This window comes from Bufo bufo, chromosome 10 (assembly GCF_905171765.1).
Source record: "Bufo bufo chromosome 10, aBufBuf1.1, whole genome shotgun sequence".
Lineage (NCBI taxonomy): Eukaryota > Metazoa > Chordata > Amphibia > Anura > Bufonidae > Bufo > Bufo bufo.
In genome coordinates, this window is record NC_053398.1 from 81,219,087 (window position 1) to 81,242,221 (window position 23,135).

At 46.2% G+C, this 23,135-nt stretch overlaps 1 protein-coding gene across 1 annotated transcript in view; it reads right to left on the reverse strand.

Moving 5' to 3' along the window:
• Positions 1 to 23,135, reverse strand: part of LOC120980783 (USP6 N-terminal-like protein) — a 188,414-nt gene that overhangs the window by 79,898 nt on the left and 85,381 nt on the right. The window contains exons 2-5 of the mRNA XM_040410062.1: positions 18,487 to 18,560; positions 17,082 to 17,167; positions 12,542 to 12,581; positions 10,052 to 10,132 (exon numbers count right to left, since the gene is read on the reverse strand). Coding sequence (XP_040265996.1) covers positions 10,052 to 10,132; positions 12,542 to 12,581; positions 17,082 to 17,167; positions 18,487 to 18,552 — 273 coding nt within the window. The 5' untranslated portion in view covers positions 18,553 to 18,560. The remainder of the gene's footprint in view (positions 1 to 10,051; positions 10,133 to 12,541; positions 12,582 to 17,081; positions 17,168 to 18,486; positions 18,561 to 23,135) is intronic.

The following is a 23,135-nucleotide window of genomic DNA, read 5'->3' on the forward strand; positions in this document are numbered from 1 at the left end:
GATCCTCCGATGAGTCCTCCATCCTAATGAAATAAAGCTTCCCTGTCTGCACTAGTAGAGCAGGAAGCACGAGAAGAGGCCCATCCAAATAGCCCCTGCCACTCTCCTCAGTCTGCAGGAACCGCACATGAAGATTCTGAATTTCCCTCACCCTCCTGCAGAAGCTTCTTGGAGGCTACAACATGATCAGTGCACATCAGTTGGGACAAACAGGAGGGATAGGGAGGCTGCAGACACCGACACAAAACTGTTCTGGTGGAGCTGACTTCCTGCAGAAAAGGTAAGTGGAAATGTGTGTTGTGTTTATATATGTCTAGTGTGTGTGTGTGTGTGTGTGTGTGTGTGTGTGTACACATACACTCATTGACTAAACAAAAAAATATAAAAAAAGCACCAAGACACATACGTTAAATTGCTCCTCAACACGGCATGCAGATATGTGTCAGGCAGATATGTAAAAAACTACAGGTGTGGTAACCTGGGTCTTGTCACATGAGTGTGTAAAAATGCTGCCCCCTCTTACCTATAAGGGTCCATTCACACGTCCGTTGTTTCTTTCCTGATCTGTTCCGTTTTTTGCGGAACAGATCTGGACCCATTCATTTTCAATGGGTCCTGAAAAAAAACGGACAGCTCAATGTCTGATTTTTTTTCAGGACCCATTGAAAATGAATGGGTCCAGATCTGGTCCAGATCTGTTCCGCAAAAAACAACGGACGTGTGAATGGACCCTAAAAATGCCCTCAGAGTATACTATTGAGTAGTGTACCTCTTGGTGAGAAATCCTTGACTGTTAGACATGCCTCTACGACACAATTAAAGACATTTTGCCCAGTTGACAATCTAAGAGAGGTCACATCATTGGACTGAGAGATGTAGGATGATTGTTAAAACAAACTGCCAGCCATCTAGACCGTTCTGACCTAGAAGCAGTTTAGGAGCTGTGGTTATGTGAGGGCATACCCACATGGCAATCAGGCTCTGGATGGCCCAAACCTTCAGTAGAGGATCATTTGATCTGCTGACAAGCACAAGCAACTCCCACAGTTTAATTGTCCGCCATCCATCATAAGTGGCACTTTCTCTACACACTCCTGTCTCTTCCCAGACCATTTCCAGGAGCTAAGCAGAATAAAATTTGGTGTCACAGCACCCATTACATATCCTGTCTGGTTCGATTATGGAAGCCTGGCGGTGAGTGCTTCCATTCTGCCTTTGCTGTGGAAAAACACACTGCCCGACTGCTTGTGTGATTATCTGGGGAGCCATCGCACATGACATTCAGTCACCCCCTAGTAGTGACATGAGGGACACTAACAGCTCAGCAATATGTGCAGGACGTTCTGTGCCCACAGGTGTTGCCTCTCATGGCAGGGCTTCCAACTGACAATATTTTAGAAGTTAGTTAGTGATGAGCGAGCATGCTCAGCCGAGTACCGGTTCGGCTCGAGCATCGCTATACTCGGCAGATCCGAGCGCTCGGCCGAGTACCACATGTGCTCGAGCGCCATGCTCGAGCATCCTCCCCGCACGTTTGGCGTCATCTATGCAGCCAATAAACATGCTGGTAAGTATTGCCATCACTGTAATGCCATTAACCATGTTTTCTACTGGCATTACAGTGATTGGCTGGCCGCAACACATCATCGGGTGCTATATAGCACCCGGTCACGCGGGTTCGGCTCATTGCGAGTCAGGGGAGAGCTGCTGTTAGGAAGGGACAGACAGTGTAGGGAGATTGTGAGCAAATTACTCTTTCTCAAGACGTTTCAAAGACCCAAAAGTCCTTTTAAGGACTACTGTGTGTGTTGGCAGCAATTTTAAAGTTTTTTTTTTTTTTTTTTATTTACAAATAGAAGGTGTCTGCAGTGACTTCTGACATCTGTGCTATACCTTCTGTGTATCAGGGGCATAGATAGGAAGAATATCCGTGTAAACAACACCCAGTTTTTTTTGTCTGCGGCAGAAACAGTTTATCGCAGCGAATTACACTTCTATACTGTCTGACTGCTTCAATCCCATATATTGGGAAAAAGTTATCAATATATATACAAATTTCACTGAATCTGCACAGTTTTCTTGTCTGCACTAAACCATTTATCGCAGCGCATTGCATTTCTATAGCGTCTGAGTGCTTCAATCCCATATATTGGGAAAAAGTGAAAATCAATATATATACAAATTTCACTGATTCTGCACACAGTTTTCTTGTCTGCGGCAGAAACCGTATATCGCAGCGCATTACATTTCTATACCGTCTGAGTGCTTCAGGCCCATATATTTTGAGAAATTGAAAATCATTTCAGTAAATCAGCACCCAATTTTCTTGTCTGCGGTTTAAACCGTTAATCGCAGTGCATTGCATTTCTGTACCGTCTGTGCGCTTCAGGCCCATATATTGGGAATAATATAGTCATAAATATAAACAACATCATAAAACAGTGTCTGTACTGCAGATTACAATAATCTGTGGCTAAAATACTGTCCAAAATCTGTGCTGTTCTGTGTCATATACTGCCCTGTATCTGAAAACTGTCTTTTGTGGACAATAAAAAAAAAACAAAAAAAAAAACAGCATCACAACCAGTAAAAAATCCATAAATATGAAGAAGGCCAGCACTAAGGGACTGGGAAGTGGGCATTATGCTGATGGTTCAGGCAGAGGTCGTGGCACTGGGCACAATGAAACTGTGCCTGCTGCCAGTGCACCAAAAAAAAAAAAAGTTATCCAGCTTCATGTCCAACTTAGCTAGGCGGCACACGACAACACTGTCCAAGTCAGACCAGTGCGAACAGTTGGTCGGTTGGCTTGCTGACGATAATGCTTCCAGTCGGCTAAGCACCACCCTCTCTTCCACCAAGTCCAGTCTCTGTAAGCCAAGAGTCTGGTCAGCCAACTCCTCGCTCAGATCATCCTTCCTCCCCCCATGGAGAGGCCTGCCAAACGAGTGATCCCAAACTCGGATATTCCCAGGAGCTCTTTTCAGCTCCACTATTAGATTTGGCCCTCGCGGCCAGCATGCTTGAAGAGGGACCTAAGATATTGTGCCCTGATTCCCAACCTCTTGAGCCTTCACAGTCTCAAGAAGATGACGGTGGTGAACGTCAATCATTAGTTCACGAGGTGGATGACGATGAGACACAGTTGTCAATCACGGAGGTTGTGGTTAGGTCAAGACAGGAGGATGATCAGAGTGAGGAAGTGGAAGAGGAGGTGTTGGACGATGAGGTCATTGACCCAACATGGGAAGGTGAAAAGCCGAGCGAGGACAGCAGTACAGAGGGGGAGGGATCCGCAGCACCGCAACAGGATGGAAGAGGCAGTGGGGTTGCAAAAGGGAGAAGTCGGCCCACACCAAACAGGCCCGCAACCGTTACACCGATCACCCCCATGCGTAAATCAACCTTAGCAAGGTAGGTAGGTGTTCCGCAGTATGGCGCTTTTTTGAGGAAAGTGCAGAGGACAAAAGAATGGTAGTTTGCAACCTGTGCAGTACCAAAATGAGCCGAGGCATGAACACTAGCAACCTCACCACCACCAGCATGATCCATCACATGGCATCCAAGCACCCTACTAAGTGGGCCGAACGCCTGGGTCCACAATCTGGGTCTGCGGGTCACACCACTGCCTCCTCTTCCCCTGTGTTACGTGCTGTCCAATACGCAGGCCCGGATGCCTCTCGCCCTGCACCTGGACCTTCGAATGAACCAACAGCAACAAAATCCACTTCCCTGTCCCAGTTCAGCGTCCAAATGTCCATAGCAGAGTCATTTGAACGCAAGCGCAAATACCCACTCACCCACAGGCCATAGCACTTAATTGCCAACTTTCAAAATTACTGGCCCTTGAAATGTTGCCATATAGGCTTGTGGACACTGAGGCCTTCCGCAGCCAGATGTCGGCCGCGGTCCCTCGGTATGCAGTCCCCAGCAGCCACTATTTTTCACGGTGTGCCGTGCCCGCCTTACACCAGCATGTGTCCCAGAACATCACCCGTGCCCTGAACAACGCAGTTACTGGGAAGGTCCACTTAACCACGGACAAGTGCTGGTGGCCAGGGACGCTAGATTTCCCTGACAGCACTGGGGGAATGTGGTGGAAGCCGGGAGTGAGTTGTACCCTGGGATGGCACAGGTGCTACCCACGCCCAGGATTGCGGGCCCTACATCCATCAGGGTCTCCTCAAGCAGCTATGTTACTGGCTCCAACCCCCACTTCTCCTCTTCTGCCTCATCCTCCTCCACTTCCACCTCCAGCAGCCATCAGTCGGTAGCTGGAAGCAGTGTAGCACTGCTGTGGGTAAGCGTCAACAGGCCGTGCTGAAGCTGATCTGCTTAGGGGACAAACAGCACACCACTGCAGAGATTTGGCAGGGTATAAGGGACCAGACCGAGCTGTGGCTCTCTCCACTCAACCTACAACCAAGCATGGTTGTGTCCGACAATGGTCGTAACTTGGTGGCGGCTTTGGAGCTCGGCAACCTGACACACATCCCATGCCTAGCCCACGTCTTAAACTTAGTGGTTCAGCGGTTTATCAAAACATACCCCAATTTGCCAGAGCTACTAGTGAAAGCGCGCCGCATATGTGCCCATTTCCAAAAGTCGTCCACAGCTTCAGCCAGCCTGTCAACGCTGCAGCAATGCTTGCGGCTTCCAGCTCACCGACTGTTGTGCGACATGAGCTCTACGTTCTATATGTTGGCCAGGCTTTGTGAGCAGCAGAGGGCAGTTGTGGAATACCAGCTGCAACATGGTCATCACCTTTCAAGTCAACTGCCACTATTCACAAGCTAGGAGTGGGCATTGATGTCAGACCTGTGTGAGGTTTAAAAAAAACTTGATGAATCCACACAGATGGTTAGTGGCGATAACGCTATTATCAGTGTAACCATTCCACTGCTGTGTCTACTCAAACGATCGCTGCTCACAATTAAGGACGACGCTCTGAATGTGGCAGACGAGGAACTGGGGAGGACATCTCACAGGGTGATACCCAGACCACCCACAGTTCGTCTTCTCAGCACGAATTGGACCGTGAAGAGGAGGAGGAGATGGAGACTGTTGCCTCTGCTACTGAGGCTAGTACCCATGGAACTTTAATTCCATCTGTTCAGCGTGGATGGGCCGAAGAGGAGGAGGAGGAAGAGGAGATGGAGAGTCATCCTGATGTCGACAACTTGCCTGTTGGTACTCTGGCACACATGGCTGAATTCATGTTAGGCTGCCTTACCCGCAACCCTCGCGTTGTACGCATTTTAGATAACACGGATTACTGGGTGTTCACGCTTCTCGACCCCCGCTACAAAGAAAACTTCTCATCTCTAATTCCTGTGGTGGAGAGGACGAGTAAAATGGTGCAATACCAGAAGGTACTTGTTGAGAAATTGCTCTGGAATTTTCCATCTGACAATGCTGGCGGCAGAGTCCGTACTTCCTTAGGCAACCGGGGAAGAAAGACAATGGGAACACATAGCAGTTCCAACAAAGGCAGGGCAACACTCTCCAAGGCATGGGACACTTTCATGACACCCCGCCAGCAACCTCACCCTGAAGCGTGGCCTAGTGGTACAAGGAGGGAAAGGTTTTGGAAAATGGTGAAGGAATACATAGCAGACCGTGTCAGACCCAGTGCCTTACAACTACTGGGTGTCCAAGCTGGCCTGCCCTGCCGTGTATTTAGTGCTGCTGGTGGCATCATAACAGATACGCGTATCCGCTTGTCCACTGGCAATGCTGACAGGTTGACTCAGATAAAAATGAACAAGGCCTGGATTGCCCCCGACTTCTCCACTCCACCAGAGGAACGCTGAGCTAATGAGGAACAAACACGCAATTTAAATGTATGCTTTACAATATACTCAATCCACAAGATTCAGATGCACCCTTTTCACCTCCAAAAAAGGGTATATGTTTGAATCTTGTTTACTCATCCTCCTCCTCCTGTTCCATACAGTATATATGCCCTCAGTACAATGTTTTATACAGTCTGCTCACCTGTAGGCCCTCACTACAATGTTTTATGGGGTTCGCTCACCCTCAGGCCCTCACTACAATGTTTCATATTTCTTCTGCTCACCTGTAGGCCCTCACTTCAGTGTTTTATGGGGTTTGCTAAGCTGTAGGTCCTCACCTCTAATGTTTCATAGGTCTGCTCAGCTGTAGGCCCTCACTACAACGTTTTATGGGAATAACAGGATGATCCAGAGATAAGAAACAATAGCGGCACTCACCGATTGCAGTAGTAGTAACCTCTTTATTTTCACAATCAAGATAGGTTACACGTGCTGGGGCGAACATATTCCGATTCCAGCTCTAGGTGGAGATAGGCACCGCCTCCTCCTTCAGAGGGAGGCGGAGTGGATCATTCGCACTGCCGCTACGGGTCCCTTAGGATTAAATGATCGCAACGATCTAAGTGTCTTCTTATAACAGCTAGAGGTCTATGCTATAGATATATGTATTGCTAGTGTCAGGGAATAGATTGTTCTTACCCTCCTCGTCCTAGGTTTGGATGAGGATGTTTTAGCGTCCGTGGTTGCCTAGGCAACATGGACGCATTAAAAGGAGCGCATAGCAAGCGCGATGAGGTCAGAGGCCAGAAGAAGCGCAAGTGCGCGAAACGGCCGTCGCCAGCTGATCACTCAGTTTCTCAATGCTGTATGTCCGCCCCAGCCCGTGTAACCTATCTTGATTGTGAAAATAAAGAAGTTACTACTACTGCAATCGGTGAGTGCCGCTATTGTTTCTCATCTCTGGATCATACCGTTATTTGCTTGGACTTTTTACTACTTAATAGCAGAGCACCTCGTTATATTGCTTTAACTTGACTGGTTTTCACAGTGTACCACCCCTCACCTGGATGAGATTTGCTGCAGTGCCACCTCACATCTCTGTTCTAATATTTACAATGTTTTATACATCTGCTCAGCTGTAGGCCCTCACTACAATGTTTTATGGGGTTCGCACACCTGTAGGCCCTCACCTCCAATGTTTCATACGGTCTGCTCAGCTGTAGGCCCTCACCTCCAATGTTTCATACGGTCTGCTCAGCTGTAGGCCCTCACCTCCAATGTTTCATACGGTCTGCTCAGCTGTAGGCCCTCACCTAAAATGTTTCATACGGTCTGCTCAGCTGTAGGCCCTCACCTCCAATGTTTCATACAGTCTGCTCAGCTGTAGGCCCTCACCTCCAATGTTTCATACAGTCTGCTCAGCTGTAGGCCCTCACCTCCTATGTTTTATGGGGTTTGCTCACCATAAGGCCCTCACTACAATGTTTTATGGGGTTCGCTCACCTGTAGGCCCTCACCTCCAATGTTTCATACGGTCTGCTCACCTGTAGGCCCTCACTTCAGTGTTTTATGGGGTTTGCTCAGCTGTAGGCCCTCACGTCCAATGTTTCATACGGTCTGCTCACCTGTAGGCCCTCACTACAATGTTTTATGGGGTTCGCTCACCTTCAGGAACCTCACCTCCAATGCTTCATACGTCTGCTCACCTGTAGGCCCTCACTTCAGTGTTTTATGGGGTTTGCTCAGCTGTAGGCCCTCACGTCCAATGTTTCATATGGTCTGCTAAGCTGTAGGCCCTCACTACAATGTTTTATGGGGTTTGCTCACTTTCAGGCCCTCACCTCCAATGCTTCATACGTCTGCTCAGCTGTAGGCCCTCACTACAATGTTTTATGGGGTTCGCTCACCTGTAGGCCCTCACCTCCAGTGTTTTATGGGGTTTGGTCACCATAAGGCCCTCACTACAATGTTTTATGGGGTTCGCTCACCTGTAGGTCCTCACCTCCAATGTTTCATACGGTCTGCTCAGCTGTAGGCCCTCACCTCCAATGTTTCATACGGTCGGCTTAGCTGTAGGCCCTCACCTCCAATGTTTCATACTGTCTGCTCAGCTGTAGGCCCTCACCTCCAATGTTTCATACGGTCTGCTCACCTCTAGGCCCTCACTACAATGTTTTATGGGGTTCGCTCATCTGTAGGCCCTCACCTCCAATGTTTTATGGAGTTTGCTCACCATAAGGCCCTCACTACAATGTTTTATGGGGTTCGCTCACCTGTAGGTCCTCACCTCCAATGTTTCATACGGTCTGCTCAGCTGTAGGCCCTCACCTCCAATGTTTCATACGGTCTGCTCATCTCTAGGCCCTCACTACAATGTTTTATGGGGTTCGCTTACCTTCAGGCCCTCACCCCCATTGTTTCATACGGTCTGCTCACCTGTAGGCCCTCACTACAATGTTTTATGGGGTTCGCTCACCTTCAGGCCCTCACCTCCGATGTTTTCCAGGGTCAGCTCACCAGCAACCATAATGTTTAAGAGGGTCAGCTGAGCAGCAGGCCCTCACCCGTAATGTTTTAGAGGGTAACCAGCAGGCCCTTGCTCCTAATGTTTTTTGAGTGTCAGCAGCAGACTATTAATAATTTTTAAAGAGTGTGCATGATGCCCTCCTTTATGTGTAATAAAATGTGCATTGGAGTGCCTGTTCCTTGTAATTTTTGGCAGGCCTATTACTTAGTGCAAAGGCTGTACGAGTGTAGGAGTCCCACTACCTGAACAATTGTAGCACCATGTGAATGAGGCCCTCCTTTATGTGATATAGAGGCTGTATCTCTTTTTCCTTGTAATTTTTGGCAGCACTTACACTAGACAATTGAATCTACAGGAAAGAATGTTTCCTAACAATTTTTCCTCTAAAAAGGATTTTTTTTTTGTGGGGGCGGGGTTTTGGGCGTTCTGGGTCAGTCTGTAAAAGTGGCGTACAACTCGGACAACATGGTTCCCAGCAGCGACATTGGTGTCCAAGATGCATCCAGACATGGTCTTCCTGCTGTTCCTGATATTTTTTAGAGGTGTTTCCATGACTCTCAGACCTTTTCCTATGAACCAAGCACCCTCCCCTCATCCGAGCAGAGGGTGCCTAGCTGTCTCCCATTGACTTCCATTATACTGGGGTGCTCGGCCGAGCACACGAATATCGCGATGTGTTCGGACCGAACACCCGAACACTTTGGTGCTCGATCATCACTAAAGTTAATGGTCACCCTCATACAGGGTATAAGAGGTATACCCAGGAATGTCTTTGCCAGACTGCATCACTTGTCCTGGTCACCAGATTTATCACCAATCCAGCATTTATGGGACCAGCTGGGATGCCAAATTCAGCAACCTACTGCAAAATCTGTGGGCAAATGTGGCGCAGGATACCATCAAATACCTGTATACCTCCATGCCCAACGAAATCTCATCTTGTATACAGGCGAAAGGCGGCCCAACAGGATACTAGAGACTCCTTTAAATTATTGTTTTCCCCAATAAACCTTTCCTTTCACTCTAATGTTGTAATCACTGGATTCACACACAAAGTTTCATCTGATTCCAGCAACTCCATCTTGGTGAATTATTTTTGTTGTCAGCAAGAGCATTAGTGCAGTTCTAAGTCTGTTGGCCTGCTGGAGGAAGCACCTGTGCCTCCACATACTGTAAATCTGACACATCCTTAAGCAGCGCAGAGGGACTTAAGACCAGTGTGGAAAACATTTGCCTTAATAAATGTCCCCCATAATGTGTAGTTCACAGCTTTGTCATTAATTTAACCAGGGGCACTGTAGTTATATAAAGTATTATAATTTTACGGACTACTGTGCACAATGTCTGTCTACCGATAGTTAGGCTTGGACTGGCCCACAGAGGAACAGATAAATCCCCTGGTGGGCACCTAGTCCCTGTCCCTATGTTCATATATTTAATAAACTACCCAGTTTATTTTTAAAGATGCATCAGATGGCTGAGATGACTTTGAGGCAGAGGAAGTTGCTATAGGGACCCAACACTCCATTATCCTGTAGCTTCATGCTGCTGCCTGCCACCATGTGAGATAATATTTGCATGTGGCTACATGCATATATTATCTCACATTACAGTGGGACCCCAGAAAGAGGCACCCCAGTCCAACACTGCTGTCAGTATTTCAGTTTTAATACTGGCCAATAAAGCATAGCCAAAAGACTGACGTGCTTTTCCGCTGTGTTGCGCACACCTTCTCACTGTTCCTGTATTTTGTCCACTTCTTTAACATCTTCAGCCACTTGTCCACGCGCTCAATTTCCTGCAGTTTTTGCTGATTGTTTAAAAATAAAAAGTCAGATAATGAGATAACCACATATAGAACTGTTGAAAACTTGTAGGAGAGAGAAAGGCTAAAAAGTAACACATCATATAAACAATAGGAGTCGGAATCTGTCACCAGGTTTATTCTGCTCTAGCTACGCATACAGTAGTGACAGAGATCCCAATTCCAGCCTTGGGTCAATTAGATGGCAATATGCACTAGTTCCCACAAAACCAGTGATGCAGCACTGGGAAAGAACTGGTGACCTCTCAATGATGTTTGTGTCCTGCTGAATGCCAGCACTATGCACGGTATAGGGAGAAAGCTGTCAATCAGCTGCTGGGGGCTGAGGCAGCTAATAAACATGAGGACTCAGTGCTCAGCTGTCGCTGGACATGATCAACGGTGATGGAAACTACTGCATGTTGTTAAAGCGGCTCGGTCACCAGATCACCCCTATTAAACAAGGCACTTAGCCTGGTAGGGGTGATCCTGCAGTTTAAAATAATACCTTCTTCCTCGCTGTTGGCGCCACAGTTGTTGGGAAAATCGCACCATTTTGCAAGCAAGTTCAGTCAGTTTTGTCTGTGATTGCGTTCAGTTTTTCCTGCACGAGTGCAATGCGTCTTGATGCGTTTTTCGCGCGTGTGATAAAAAAAGTGAAGGTTTACAAACAACATCTCTTAGCAACCATCAGTGAAAAACACATTGCATCCGGACTTGCTTCCGGATGCAATGAGTTTTTCACTGAAGTCCGATTCACTTCCTTGGGGCCAGGGCTGCGTGAAAAAAGCTGAATATAGAACTGATAAAAATAAAACGATCATGCACACAGACCCATTGAAATAAATGGGTCAGAATTCAATGCTGGCGCTATGCGTTCACGTCGCGCATTGCAACCGCGTGGAAAACTCGCTCGTCTGAAACAGGCCTAATAGGGGTGATCTGGTGACAGAACCGCTTTAAGTAAGGGTTTTTACACAGGCCAAGGATCAGGACAATTATTGGAAAAGAACCTTAGCTTGAGGGCTTGTTCATGATTCACGATGAGCGGCAGGGGTCATATTCGAATTTGCAATATTTTGCGAATATTTTGTAGAATATTCGGGAATTCGAATATTTATTCAACTATTTTTTTTACTCGAAAAATCGACAAATTAATGATCGCGTAATATGCAAATTTTCGTAATGCTAATTTTTATCGCAAATTTTTCAATTGCCGAGCAAAAACATGATTCCTCCCTGCTTCTTGCTTGTGGGCCAATGAGTCATAGCACTATATCGAATATAATATTTTTTTTCGAATATTAGTAATATTCTAAAACAAGAATATATAGCAATACAGCGAATATTCTAAAAAAAAAAACGAATGTAGAGCAATTTATCTAATATAGCGCTATAATCTTTTTTTTTTTATAGTTGTAATTTTTTTCCAATCTGAACTTCAGATGAGAAAAAAATTACAACTATTAGACAAAGACGATTATAGCACTATATTAGCTAAATTGCTCTATATTAGTTTCTTTTTCGAATATTCGCTATATTGCTATATATTCTTGTTTTAGAATATTACGAATATTCGAAAAAACTAATATATTCGATATAGTGCTATATATTTGTTTTTTAGAATATTCATCATTTTTCCAATTTAAAGTCATGATTCCTCCCTCCTTCTTGCTTGTGGGCCAATGAGTCATTGGCTCACAAGCAAGAAGCAGGGAGGAATCATGTTTTAAAAATTTTGCTATAAAAATTTGCATTACGCAATAAAAAAAATCCTGAATATTTGAAATGACGAATATATATCACTATAGTCTAAATATTTGCAAATTTTCTAAGTACCTATATTCGCGATAAAAATTCGCAATTCGAATATTCGTGATCAACACTATTCATGATTACTGCGCCATATAAAAGGTACGGAAATCAACAGACAAATGACTTGTCAGGTAATCACATCTTTTATGCAGCGCCTAAACTCGTTTGTAGCAGGGATGCGCTGAAGACAATGAATCTCTATGGGATAAACGACTACGGTAGCGCTTGTTCATCCACATGCAGAGGGAATGATTGCTGCATGTGAATGCAACAGAACAAGCGAGCGATTGGAAACAAATGAATCATTCCCGATCATTGCCGTGTACATCTGCTCATGTAAATGAACCCTGGAATCAGGATCTGTCACTATTTTATCTGTCCTCAAATAGAGTGGCATAAAGCCGTATTTCTGTTCCATATTCCAGCTGTACGTTTGTACCTGAAAACAACTGCCTCGGGTTGGAAGAAGATCTATTATTACAGTATATTGGACTTATTTACTTAGGTTTGCTGCAGATTTCTTTCATGGATTCCTACTAAGAAGTCTGGATAATTAGTAAAAAAATAAAAAATAAAATGATAATTTCAGATCTCCCCTACCTTCTCCTCAACAGCAGTTCGTGAAGGCAATTCTTGCTCACTACATAAAATCAGAAGAAACAAATATATCAGCTGATGGGTAATACTGCTGTGAGATCATGTGAACGTGAAAGACACATCCTATCACATGACGTAAGTGCCATGTAGTCATCCTACTTTGGGAAGAGAGTGATTTTCATCTTCTATCCGATTTCCATAAGCAGTGTCAGCTGAACCTAAATCTTGAGGGTCCATAACCTCAAAGATCAGCCCTTCCGTGGTTCAGCAGAGCTCTGTGTATATTTAAGGAGAACCTGTCACTATGAAATGCAGTGCAGTCTGTAGGCAGCATGTTATAGAGCAGGAGAAGCTGAGCAGATTGATATATACAGGGTGAGACAAAAGTCTTAGGACTTCTTTTTATTTCAGAAACAAAAGGGAAAATGAAATATTTGAATACCCCAGCAAGTAATGCTTGACGGGGCCTTTTAGGCTATGACCGGAACATGGCCGCCATCTTAAAAGCTGTCATATTTGATGAAGGGCAAATCTTTTCAGTGGGAAAGGGACCACATAGCATATAAAAGACCAGAATTTTCTCAGAAATCGATTGCCACAATCAAATTTGCAATATATCTTGTGGTTTAAAAGTGATCAACACAGAATGTTCAAAAATTCAAAGTTCTTTGTTCAGCACCAGGGACAACACATTGAACACGTCAAATAGCTGTGCATCACAGGCAATGTTCCCAGTTTTTGTTGCAACTTTGTGTTGATAACCTTTGAACCACAAGAGATATTGCAATTATGGCTACAGAAATCTGAGACAATTCTGGTCTTCTGATATACGACATGACCCCCTTCCCGTTGGAAAAATTTGCCCTTAACGCAAGATGGCGGCTTTCAAGATGGCGGTCATGTTCCAGACATAATCTAAAAGATAGACCCCCTTCATCTATTACTTGCTGGGATAAATCAGATATTTCATTTTCCCTTTCGTTTCTGAAACAAAAGAGTGTCCTGCGACTTTTGAATCATCCTGTAGTTGATGGGCAACAATTCAGTGAAACTGTAATTTATACATTTGAGGGTAATTTCACACTAGCGTTTTTCTTTTCCGGTATCGAGTTCCATCACAGGGGCTCAATACTGGAAAAAATCTGATCAGTTTTATCCTAATGCATTCTGAATGGAGAGCATTCAGTTCAGGATGCATCCGTTCAGTCCCTCTTACGTTTTTTGGCCGGAGAAAATACTGCAGCATGCTGCAGTTTTTACTCCGGCCAAAAATCCGGAACACTTGCCAGAATGCCGGATCCGGAATTAATTTCCATTGAAATGTATTAGTGCCGGATCCGGAATTAAAGTTGCTGCATTGACGGATCCGTTCTTCCGGTCCACGCATGCGCAAAAAATACCGGATGAAACCGGAGACGGATCCGGTATTTCAATGCATTTATCAGACCGAAAATGCCATCCGTTTGCTTCCGGATTGCCGATCCGCCGACGGAACTGCCTGCCGGAATCCTCTGACGCAAGTGTGAAAGTACCCTAATTCACAGCTTTTTCTGAGCTCAGTACCCAAGTAGGCAGTCTTATCAGTGACTGATCGCATTCAATGTACAAGTGAGTATACACAGATAGCTGTCAGTCACTTACAGGACTGCCCACTTGGCTACCGAGTTCAAAAAGAGCTGAGATTTTGATGAATAAGATAAAAATGCATAAAATTCGATATTAATCTGCTCAGCTACTTCTGCTCTATAACTGCCTGCAGATTGTACTGTATTTCACGGTGACAGTTTCACTTTAAAAAGCTACTACACCAGATATCCTTTAGAATTATGCTACAGCAATAATATACAGCTTTACCCTCGGTAAACCTGCAGTAATATTGTATATTGCTGAAACGGCTATTTTCTTTGATGGATTTGATGGTGAGAGGGATTTGTGTTTTGATATATTTTTGTATTGGAGCTTTGGACAAGTCGAGGACATTTTTTTCTTGGGATTGCTTGCAGTTATAGTAATATTCTGAGATATAGTGACAGGTACAGTATATCAAAACATTGCTAACAAAATACTTGACCCTATCTGGGAAGGGTTTATTATTAATCAACAAATAAAGCATGCTGCAGTACTAACAGGGCATCAGATAGTTTTAACCCTTTCCGTAGCTCACTTTCTTTTCACTTAGAAACTCTTAGCAGATTTAATAAAAGTAAAGTTCCAATTTCTGGGACAAGCGAGGTTAATAGCCTAAACAGGCTTTATTTGTTGATGTATATGAAAACATGGGGCGGAATTTACAACAGAAAAATACCCAACACAATGCAGATTTCTTATGGATTTGCCGGAAGAAATCCAAAGCATAAATTGACATGTTGTGTATTTAAAATTCGCACCACTGGTGAATTTACACTGTAGATTTTTTTCATAGAGTGCACTTAAGATTTCTTAAAATCTTATCCACTTTCTAAGAGCTGTAAAATGCTGTGGAATAGTGCAGTACCCCAGAAGGACTACTGCAAAGGGTTAATTACTATTGACAGAGTTAATGCAATGTTTCTTGAGTTAACTGTTTTGATTTGATACTAAAGTGCATTTAAAGGGTTATTCCGATTTTAAGAAGTTATCCACTATCCTACCATCGGGACCCCCACCAATCAAGAGAAGCGGACCCCGTATCTACTAAGGTTAAGGGAATACTTCTAACAACCAGAATACCCCTTTAATGGCATTGTATGAACAACATATGATCAACAAGTTGGCAAATTATGATAGGCTGTCCGGAGATGGACTAGGTCCACCCCTTCACTAGTTAGTGTTGAGGTAGTCTACTCTGAAGCAGCCTGGGGGAAAGAAATGTCTATTCAACCTCCTGGACAACTAGGCGCAAGTTCAAAGAACCATAATCTCTGAGCCTACAACTGCGCAGCAGGCAGACATCCCACAAGAGGACTCCGGAGAGAAGGAGAAAGTTATAGAACCCACAAGGCGATGCACTGGACTCAGACAGCAAAGTATTGGCCTCGTTTTTTTTTTTTTTTTTTGGGGGGGGGGGGGGGTGTCATTTATCAAACTGGTTTAAGGTAGAACTGGCTTAGATGGCAATAGCAACCATCAGATTCCACCTTTCATTTTAGACAGCTCCTTTGGAAAATGAAAGGTGGAATCTGATTGGTTGCTCTGCGCAACTAAGCCAGTTCTACTTTACACCAGCTTGATAAATGACCCCCTAAGTCCTTCATTTTTCCATCACATTATACACTGCTTGTTTCTTTGGTTACGACCACCCTGCATTCAGCAGTGGTGGTCACTCTTGCGGTTCTCCTGGAAAATAGCAGTGTATAACGTGATGGGAAATTGAATAAATCCAGCCAACAAAGGAGGCAATATGAACAATCACAATACATTATTAAGTTTCTTGTATTAAACTTTCTCTACATGAGAAATGCCATTTGCTGAAGTGAGACAACCCCTGAAAACAAGAATCTAAATGCACGCATGTGGTTCTGCTGAGATACTGCAAAGTGTCCTTTGAGAGGGAGTGCCATCATTGTTGCTGTTCATACGCTGCTATTGAGGGAATATTGCACTGTGACATACTGTGGAACTGTGCCTTTTGCTGCTATATGTACTACAATCCCTATCATCAACATAGTAAAGAGAGTTTATTTGTTGCAAACAACTGGCCTGATTATTGTCGCCATCATTCACTGGTCATGCCTTGCATCCAGCAAAACATTCAACATCAAGGGCAACCCAAACAACAGGCAGGAACCCCGATATCAAGGTGTGCACCGAGGGAAGAAAGGGTGCACCCTCCGGTCACTGCACGGCCCTAAGGAGTACCATAGTGGAGACCACCACCACCCTCTGGGCCACAACTACCACTTCCATCCACAAAGCACTCCCTAGCGGCCCGCTTCAATAGCAACCAATCACACCAAAGTTTCAGTTTTCCAGAGCAACTTTAGAGAGGAAAGTTTGACTGTAAGTGGCTGCTTATGGGCAACAAAGACCGTTTTACTGGTAGAAAGTTTTGATAAATCTACCCCTATAGTCGTCTTGTTTGGCAAAAATAAAAATGCTGATGCAATTTTAAAAGTCACATAAAAAAGCTGTGTTTTTTTTTTTAAAGGGGTAATCCCATCTGTGACATTGGCTTATTGCTAGGATATGCCATCAATCTCCTCCCTTCTCCAAAAGGGGCCCCTAAAGTAGAGCTGAGCGCACAGCACACACCGCGTGGCTTGCTCTCTTCACTGATATGGGACTGCCAGTGCTTGGTTATTTTCAGGACTCAAATGGCTGCTCTGCCTTCACTTTGGGGGCCCTGTTCTAGAGATGGGATCTGACACTGATGGCATGTCCTAGAAATATACAATGTCTCCCAGATGGGAAAACCCCCTTAAGATCTTTATTTAACACACCAGCCTTGCCCTGCATGCATCACATTCAGCCGGCTGTCCTGACCGCAGTTACCACCTGTAAATTACAGTATGGCCTATCTGAACAGAGGTGGCAAAGATACCATTAAACAGCTGGATGTACTTACTGTAAGAATCCAAATCTGTCAGTAACTTTGTACAGTGCAAAATCAGCATCTTCCCATGGGTCAATTTCAGCACCCGGCTGCTTTCCCTGAGAAAAGAAGGTGAAAATCATCAGAATGGGTCCATGTGGTTACACACTAAGGTTTGATCATGCAGTTTTAGACAGCGAGGGCGACATCACACTACACACAAACTGCTTGCAGCCGGCAACCACGGTAAGGCTACTTTCACACTAGCGTTCGGGTGTCCGTCTGGCCCCAATGCATTCTCAGTGGAGGCGGATCCACTGAGAATGCATCCGCCTGCCAGCGCTCAGCCTCCGCTCCGCTCAGTGAGCGGACACCTGAACGCTGCTTGCAGCGTTCGGGTGTCCGCCTGGCCGTGCGGAGGCGAGCGGATCCGTCCACACTTACAATGTAAGTCAATGGGGACGGATCCGCTTGCAGATGACACAATATGGCTCAATCTTCAAGCGGATCCGTTCCCCATTGACTTACAATGTAAAGTCTGAACGGATCCGCTCAGACAACTTTCACACTTAGAAAATTTTCTAAGTTTTAATGCAGACGCATCCGTTCTGAACGGATGCGAACGCCTGCATTATCGGAGCGGATCCGTCTGATGAAACATCAGACGGATCCGCTCCGAACGCTAGTGTGAAAGTAGCCTAATACATAGGTATGCATAGCAGTGGTGCACACAAAAATGGCGAAGACAACCCCTATCCAAATGCCCTATAAATGTATATGGACATCATAAAAGACCCCCCCCCACCCCCACCCCTCTATCAGTCAGGACAGAGAACCACTCTGTAATACTACATTTCCCCTTAATGGCAGCTCCAGGTAAAGTATAAAATAATGGCTTCCTTTAACTGGAACCCATCACTAGATATGCAGAGGAAACTAAGACCATGATGCCACAGCTCGTTAAAATGCTGGATTGATTGACGCCCTGCTCTGCAAATGAAGTCAGCAATAGCTTTGAAGAACAAGAGGTCAATCAAGAGGCATGTGCTTTATAACGTCACAGGTTTCACTTCAAGAAAAAAACCTGTTACCCTTCTGAGAGAATGGAAACCATACAAAGAATGCAAAGCTTTATCAGACATATCCAAGAGCCTGAAGCACAGCACCAGATACATTGGCAGCGATCATTTCTACACATCATAAGACATGAAAGATACCTCACCAACAAAGTAACAATATTAATAGAAGGCTTTCCGTCTAGCACGATGGCCGCAAGTACTTATTTATATCAGTGAATGCTGCCACAACTATTGAAAACCAAATTAGCCTTGTCTACATGTTACTGCAGGGAACAATAGGAAAATGGTGGTGCCCCAGCAGCTGTCAGGCCGGACTCCTGACCGCATTCTAGTATCAGGCATAAAAGACTTGTGCATACCCGCTCATATTTGCTGATTATGTCGGCTCTTTCCTGTGCTATTAAAGCTTCAATGTCTTTCTTCATGTCAGAGCCTGAAAAAAAGAATAGAAGGTTATCATTTTATAAAAATGTGCGTGTCTACACTTTACAGATGATACTGCACCAATGGCCACTTGCATAGGAAGGAGCCATCCAATAGAAAAGAATGGGATGGCTGAGATATAATTACACCTGCTCACCGCTGTGATTTCTATGGCGAGCAGGTAAACAATGAAGGAAAGGCTGTGCTCAAAAGGACCACGGCCTTCTCTTCACATAGCTGACCAGCGGGGGTGCCGGGTGTCAGACCGCCACCAATCTGATATTGCTGACCTATCCTGAGGATAGGTCATCAATAAAAATAAAGTGGGATCTGTGCAATACCTTCTGTGTGTCAGGGCCAGAGATAGGAAAAATATAAGTCAAATCTATTTTCCTTTTTACATCCTTTTTCCATATACTGTGCTTGCTGTGAACTGTGACATCCATGCCACATCTTGTGTGTCAAGAGTGCATATAATATTTAATATGCGCAAGGCGAGCAGTAAGGGACGGGGAAGTGGTCGTGATGCTGATGGTTCACGCAGAGGCCGTGTCCCTGGGAGCGTTGAAACTGCCTGCTGCCAGAGCACAAGAAAAACAATCATCCACGATACCTAGCTTCATGTCCCAGTTTGCAGGGCGTCGCAGGACACCACTCTCGAAATCAGACCAGTGCGAACAGGTGGTTGGTTGGATTGCAGCAGGGTGTCTTCTACCAAGTCCAGTCTCAGTAGCCAATAGTCTGGTCAACAGAATCCTCTCCCTGATCCTCATTCTTCCCACCATGGAGAGTCTGGCCAAACAAGTGATCCCACTCTCGGAAATTCCGAGGAGCTCTTTTCATCGCCATTACTTGATTTGGCCCTCTTGCCAAGCACGCTTGAAGAAGGACATGAGATCTTGTGCCCTGATTCCCAACCTCTTGAGCATCCACAGTCACAAGAACATGACGGTGGGGAACGGCAATTAGTGTTTAATGAGGTGGATGAGGAGACACAATTGCCAATGAGTCAACCGCAATCACTGTCAAGAGGTTGATGAAGAGGATGAGACACAGTTGTCAATCACTGAGGTTGTGGTTAGTTCAAGAAATCAAGAGCATGATCAGAGTGAGGAAGAGGAGGTGGTGGACGATGAGGTAACTGACCCAACCTGGGAAAGGGGGAAGGCCGAGCGAGGACAACAGTACAGAGGGGGAAGGATCTGCAGCACTGCAACAGGCTGGAAGAGGCAGTGGGGTGGCAAAAGGGAGAAGGCGGGCCACACCAAACAGGCCCACAACTGTTCCACGGAGCACCCCCTTGCGTAAATCTCCCTTGCCAAAGGGTAGGTGTTCCGCAGTAGGGATAGACAGATATTGATTTTTTAGGGCCGATACCGATAATTTGTGAACTTTCAGGCCGATAGCCGATAATTTATACCGATATTCTGTGAAATTTCATTATTTTTTTTTATTCCTACACAAATCTTCTGAAAATTAATATTTTTTATTGTTAGTGTATTTTTTTTTTTTTTAATCTTTCTTTTTTAGCATGGAGCTTATCATGGCAGCCAGGGCTTCAATAGCGTCCTGCCTGCCATGGTAACTGATCGGAGCCCCAGGCTTACACTGCTGGGGCTCCGATCGGAGGAGCAGGGGAGAGGGGATCCTGTGGCCACTGCCACCAATGATTAAATCTGGGGGGGCTTGGGTGGGGGCGCACTGAGTCACCAATGTTTTTAATACGGGGGTGGGGGGCGCACTGAGCCACCAATGATTAATACTGGGGGGCTTGGGGGGCGCACTGCACCACCAATGAATAATACTGGGGGGCGCACTGCTCCACCAATGAAGATAAATCTCTCATTTATTCATATACAGGAGGCGGGAGCTGGCTGCAGAATCACATAGCCGGCTCCCGACCTCTATGAGCGGTAGCTGCGATCCGCGGCACCGCCTCCTGTTCAATTTGAATGAATGAGTTAGTTAACATCATTGGTGGCGCAGTGGCCACAGCCCCTCCCCTCCTCTTCCTATCCGTCTCTTCATTGGCGGCAGCGGCATCACAGGGGGGAGGGAGGGACTGATTCCTTCTCCCCTGTGCTGCTGAGGGAACACAGAGAGCGCTGAGAGCAGCGCGATCTGTGTTCCCCATAAGTTATCGGTATATCGGCAAATAGATGCCGATACCGATAACTGTCAAAATCTTAAATATCGGCCGATAATATCGGTAAAACCGATAATCGGTCGATCCCTATTCCGCAGTATGGCGCTTTTGTGAGGAAAGTGCGGACGACAAAAGAATAGTAGTTTGCTACCTGTGCCACACCAAAATGAGCTGGGGCGTGAACACTAGCAACCTCACCACCAAAAGCATGATCCGCCACATAGAATCCAAGCACCGTAATAATTGGGACGAACGCCTGGGTCCACAATCTGTGTCTGCGAGTCACACCACTGCCTCCTCTTCCACTATGGTACGTGCTGGCCAATCGCCTGTCGAAGACGCAGGTGAGGATGCCTCCTGCACTGCACTTGGACCTTCGCAAGCACCATTAGCGACCACATCTACTTCCGTGTCCCAGCGCAGCGTCAAATGTCATTACCCCAGGCATTTGAACGCAAGCGCAAATACCCAGACACATGCCATGGCACTAAATGCGCACCTTTCAAAATTTCTGGTCCTGGAAATGTTGCCATTTAGGCATGTGGACACTGAGGCAGCCTGATGTCAGAGGCTTTCCCGCGGTACTCTGTCCCCAGACGCCACTATTTTTCAAGGTGTGCCATGCCTGCCTTAAACCAACATGTGTCCCGAAACGTCACACGTGCACTGACCAACGTAGTTACTGGGAAGGTCCACTTAACCACGGACAAATGGACAAGTGCATTTGGCCAGGGATGCTACATTTCCGTGACGGCACACTGGGTGAACATTGTGGAGGCCGGGAGCGAGTCGTACCCTGGGATGGCACAGGTGCTACCGACGCTGAGGATTGCGGGCCCTAATTCAATCAGGGTTTCCCCCGGAGCACCTACGTTAGTGGCTTCAACCCCCACTTCTCATCCTCCGCCTTCACATCCACCTCCGAATTATCGGCATGCAGCACCAGTCAGCCATCAGTCGGTAGCTGGAAGCAGTGTAGCATTGCTGTGGGTAAGCGTCAACAGGCCGTGCTGAAGCTGATATGCTTAGGGGACAAACAGCACACCACCGCAGAGCTGTTGCAGGTAGGGGTGCACCGAAATTCCGGCAGCCGAAAATATCGGCCGAAAATGCACCTAATCCACTTCGGCCGATATTGTTACATATCGGCCGAAAATATGGAGTGTGGGATTTGCCACCCACCATCTGCGGGCGGGCGGTTTACTTTGTCACTGCATCTTTATTTTACCTTACAATCGTGAGGCTCCAGTAACTAACAACTCTGCAGGCAGAGCGGAGGCCGGCGTAACGTCACTTACTCACGTGACGCGCCTGCTCCGCCTCCTTCATTCATAAAGTGGGCGGAGCAGGTGCGTCACGTGAGTAAGTGACGTTACGCCGCCCTCCGCTCTGCCTGCAGAGTTCTTACTGGAGCGTCACGATTGTAAGGTAAAATAAAGATGCAGTGAGTGATGCTGTGAGCAGCAGGGCCGGGGCTGTTATGGGTAGGGGGATCGGTCTATGGCACTGTTATGGGGAAAGGGATCTGTGCACTGTTATGGGGAAAGGGATCTGTGCACTGTTATGCCCATAACAGTGCACATATCCCCTTTCCATAACAGTGCACAGATCCCCCTCTCCATAACAGCGCCACCCACAGATCCCCCTCTCCATAACAACGCCACCCACAGATCCCCCTCTCCATAACAGCGCCACCCACAGATCCCCCTCTCCATAGCGCCACCCACAGATACCCCTCTCCATAGCGCCACCCACAGATCCCCCTCTCCATAACAGCGCCACCCACAGATCCCCCTCTCCATAACAGCGCCACCCACAGATCCCCCTCTCCATAACAGCGCCACCCACAGATCCCCCTCTCCATAACAGCGCCACCCACAGATCCCCCTCTCCATAACAGCGCCACCCACAGATCCCCCTCTCCATAACAGCGCCACCCACAGATCCCCCTCTCCATAACAGCGCCACCCACAGATCCCCCTCTCCATAACAGCGCCACCCACAGATCCCCCTCTCCATAACAGCGCCACCCACAGATCCCCCTCTCCATAACAGCGCCACCCACAGATCCCCCTCTCCATAACAGCGCCACCCACAGATGAATTTCATTCATGAAAAAGAATTATTAATAAAATCATTAAAAAAAAGTATTTTAAAAGTATTTGGGCAAAAAGGCAGTTTCGGTTTCGGACCAGAATTTTCATTTCGGTGCACCCCTAGTTGCAGGGGATAAGAGACCAGACTGAGCTGTGGCTCTCCCCACTCAACCTACAACCAGGCAAGGTTGTGTGTGATAATGGCCGTAACTTGGCGGCTTTGGAGCTCAGAAAGCTCACACACATCCCATGTCTAGCTCACGTCTTAAACTTAGTGGTTCGGCGATCTCTCAAAACCTACCCCAATTTACCTGAGCTACTGGTGAAGGTGCGCCGCGTGTGT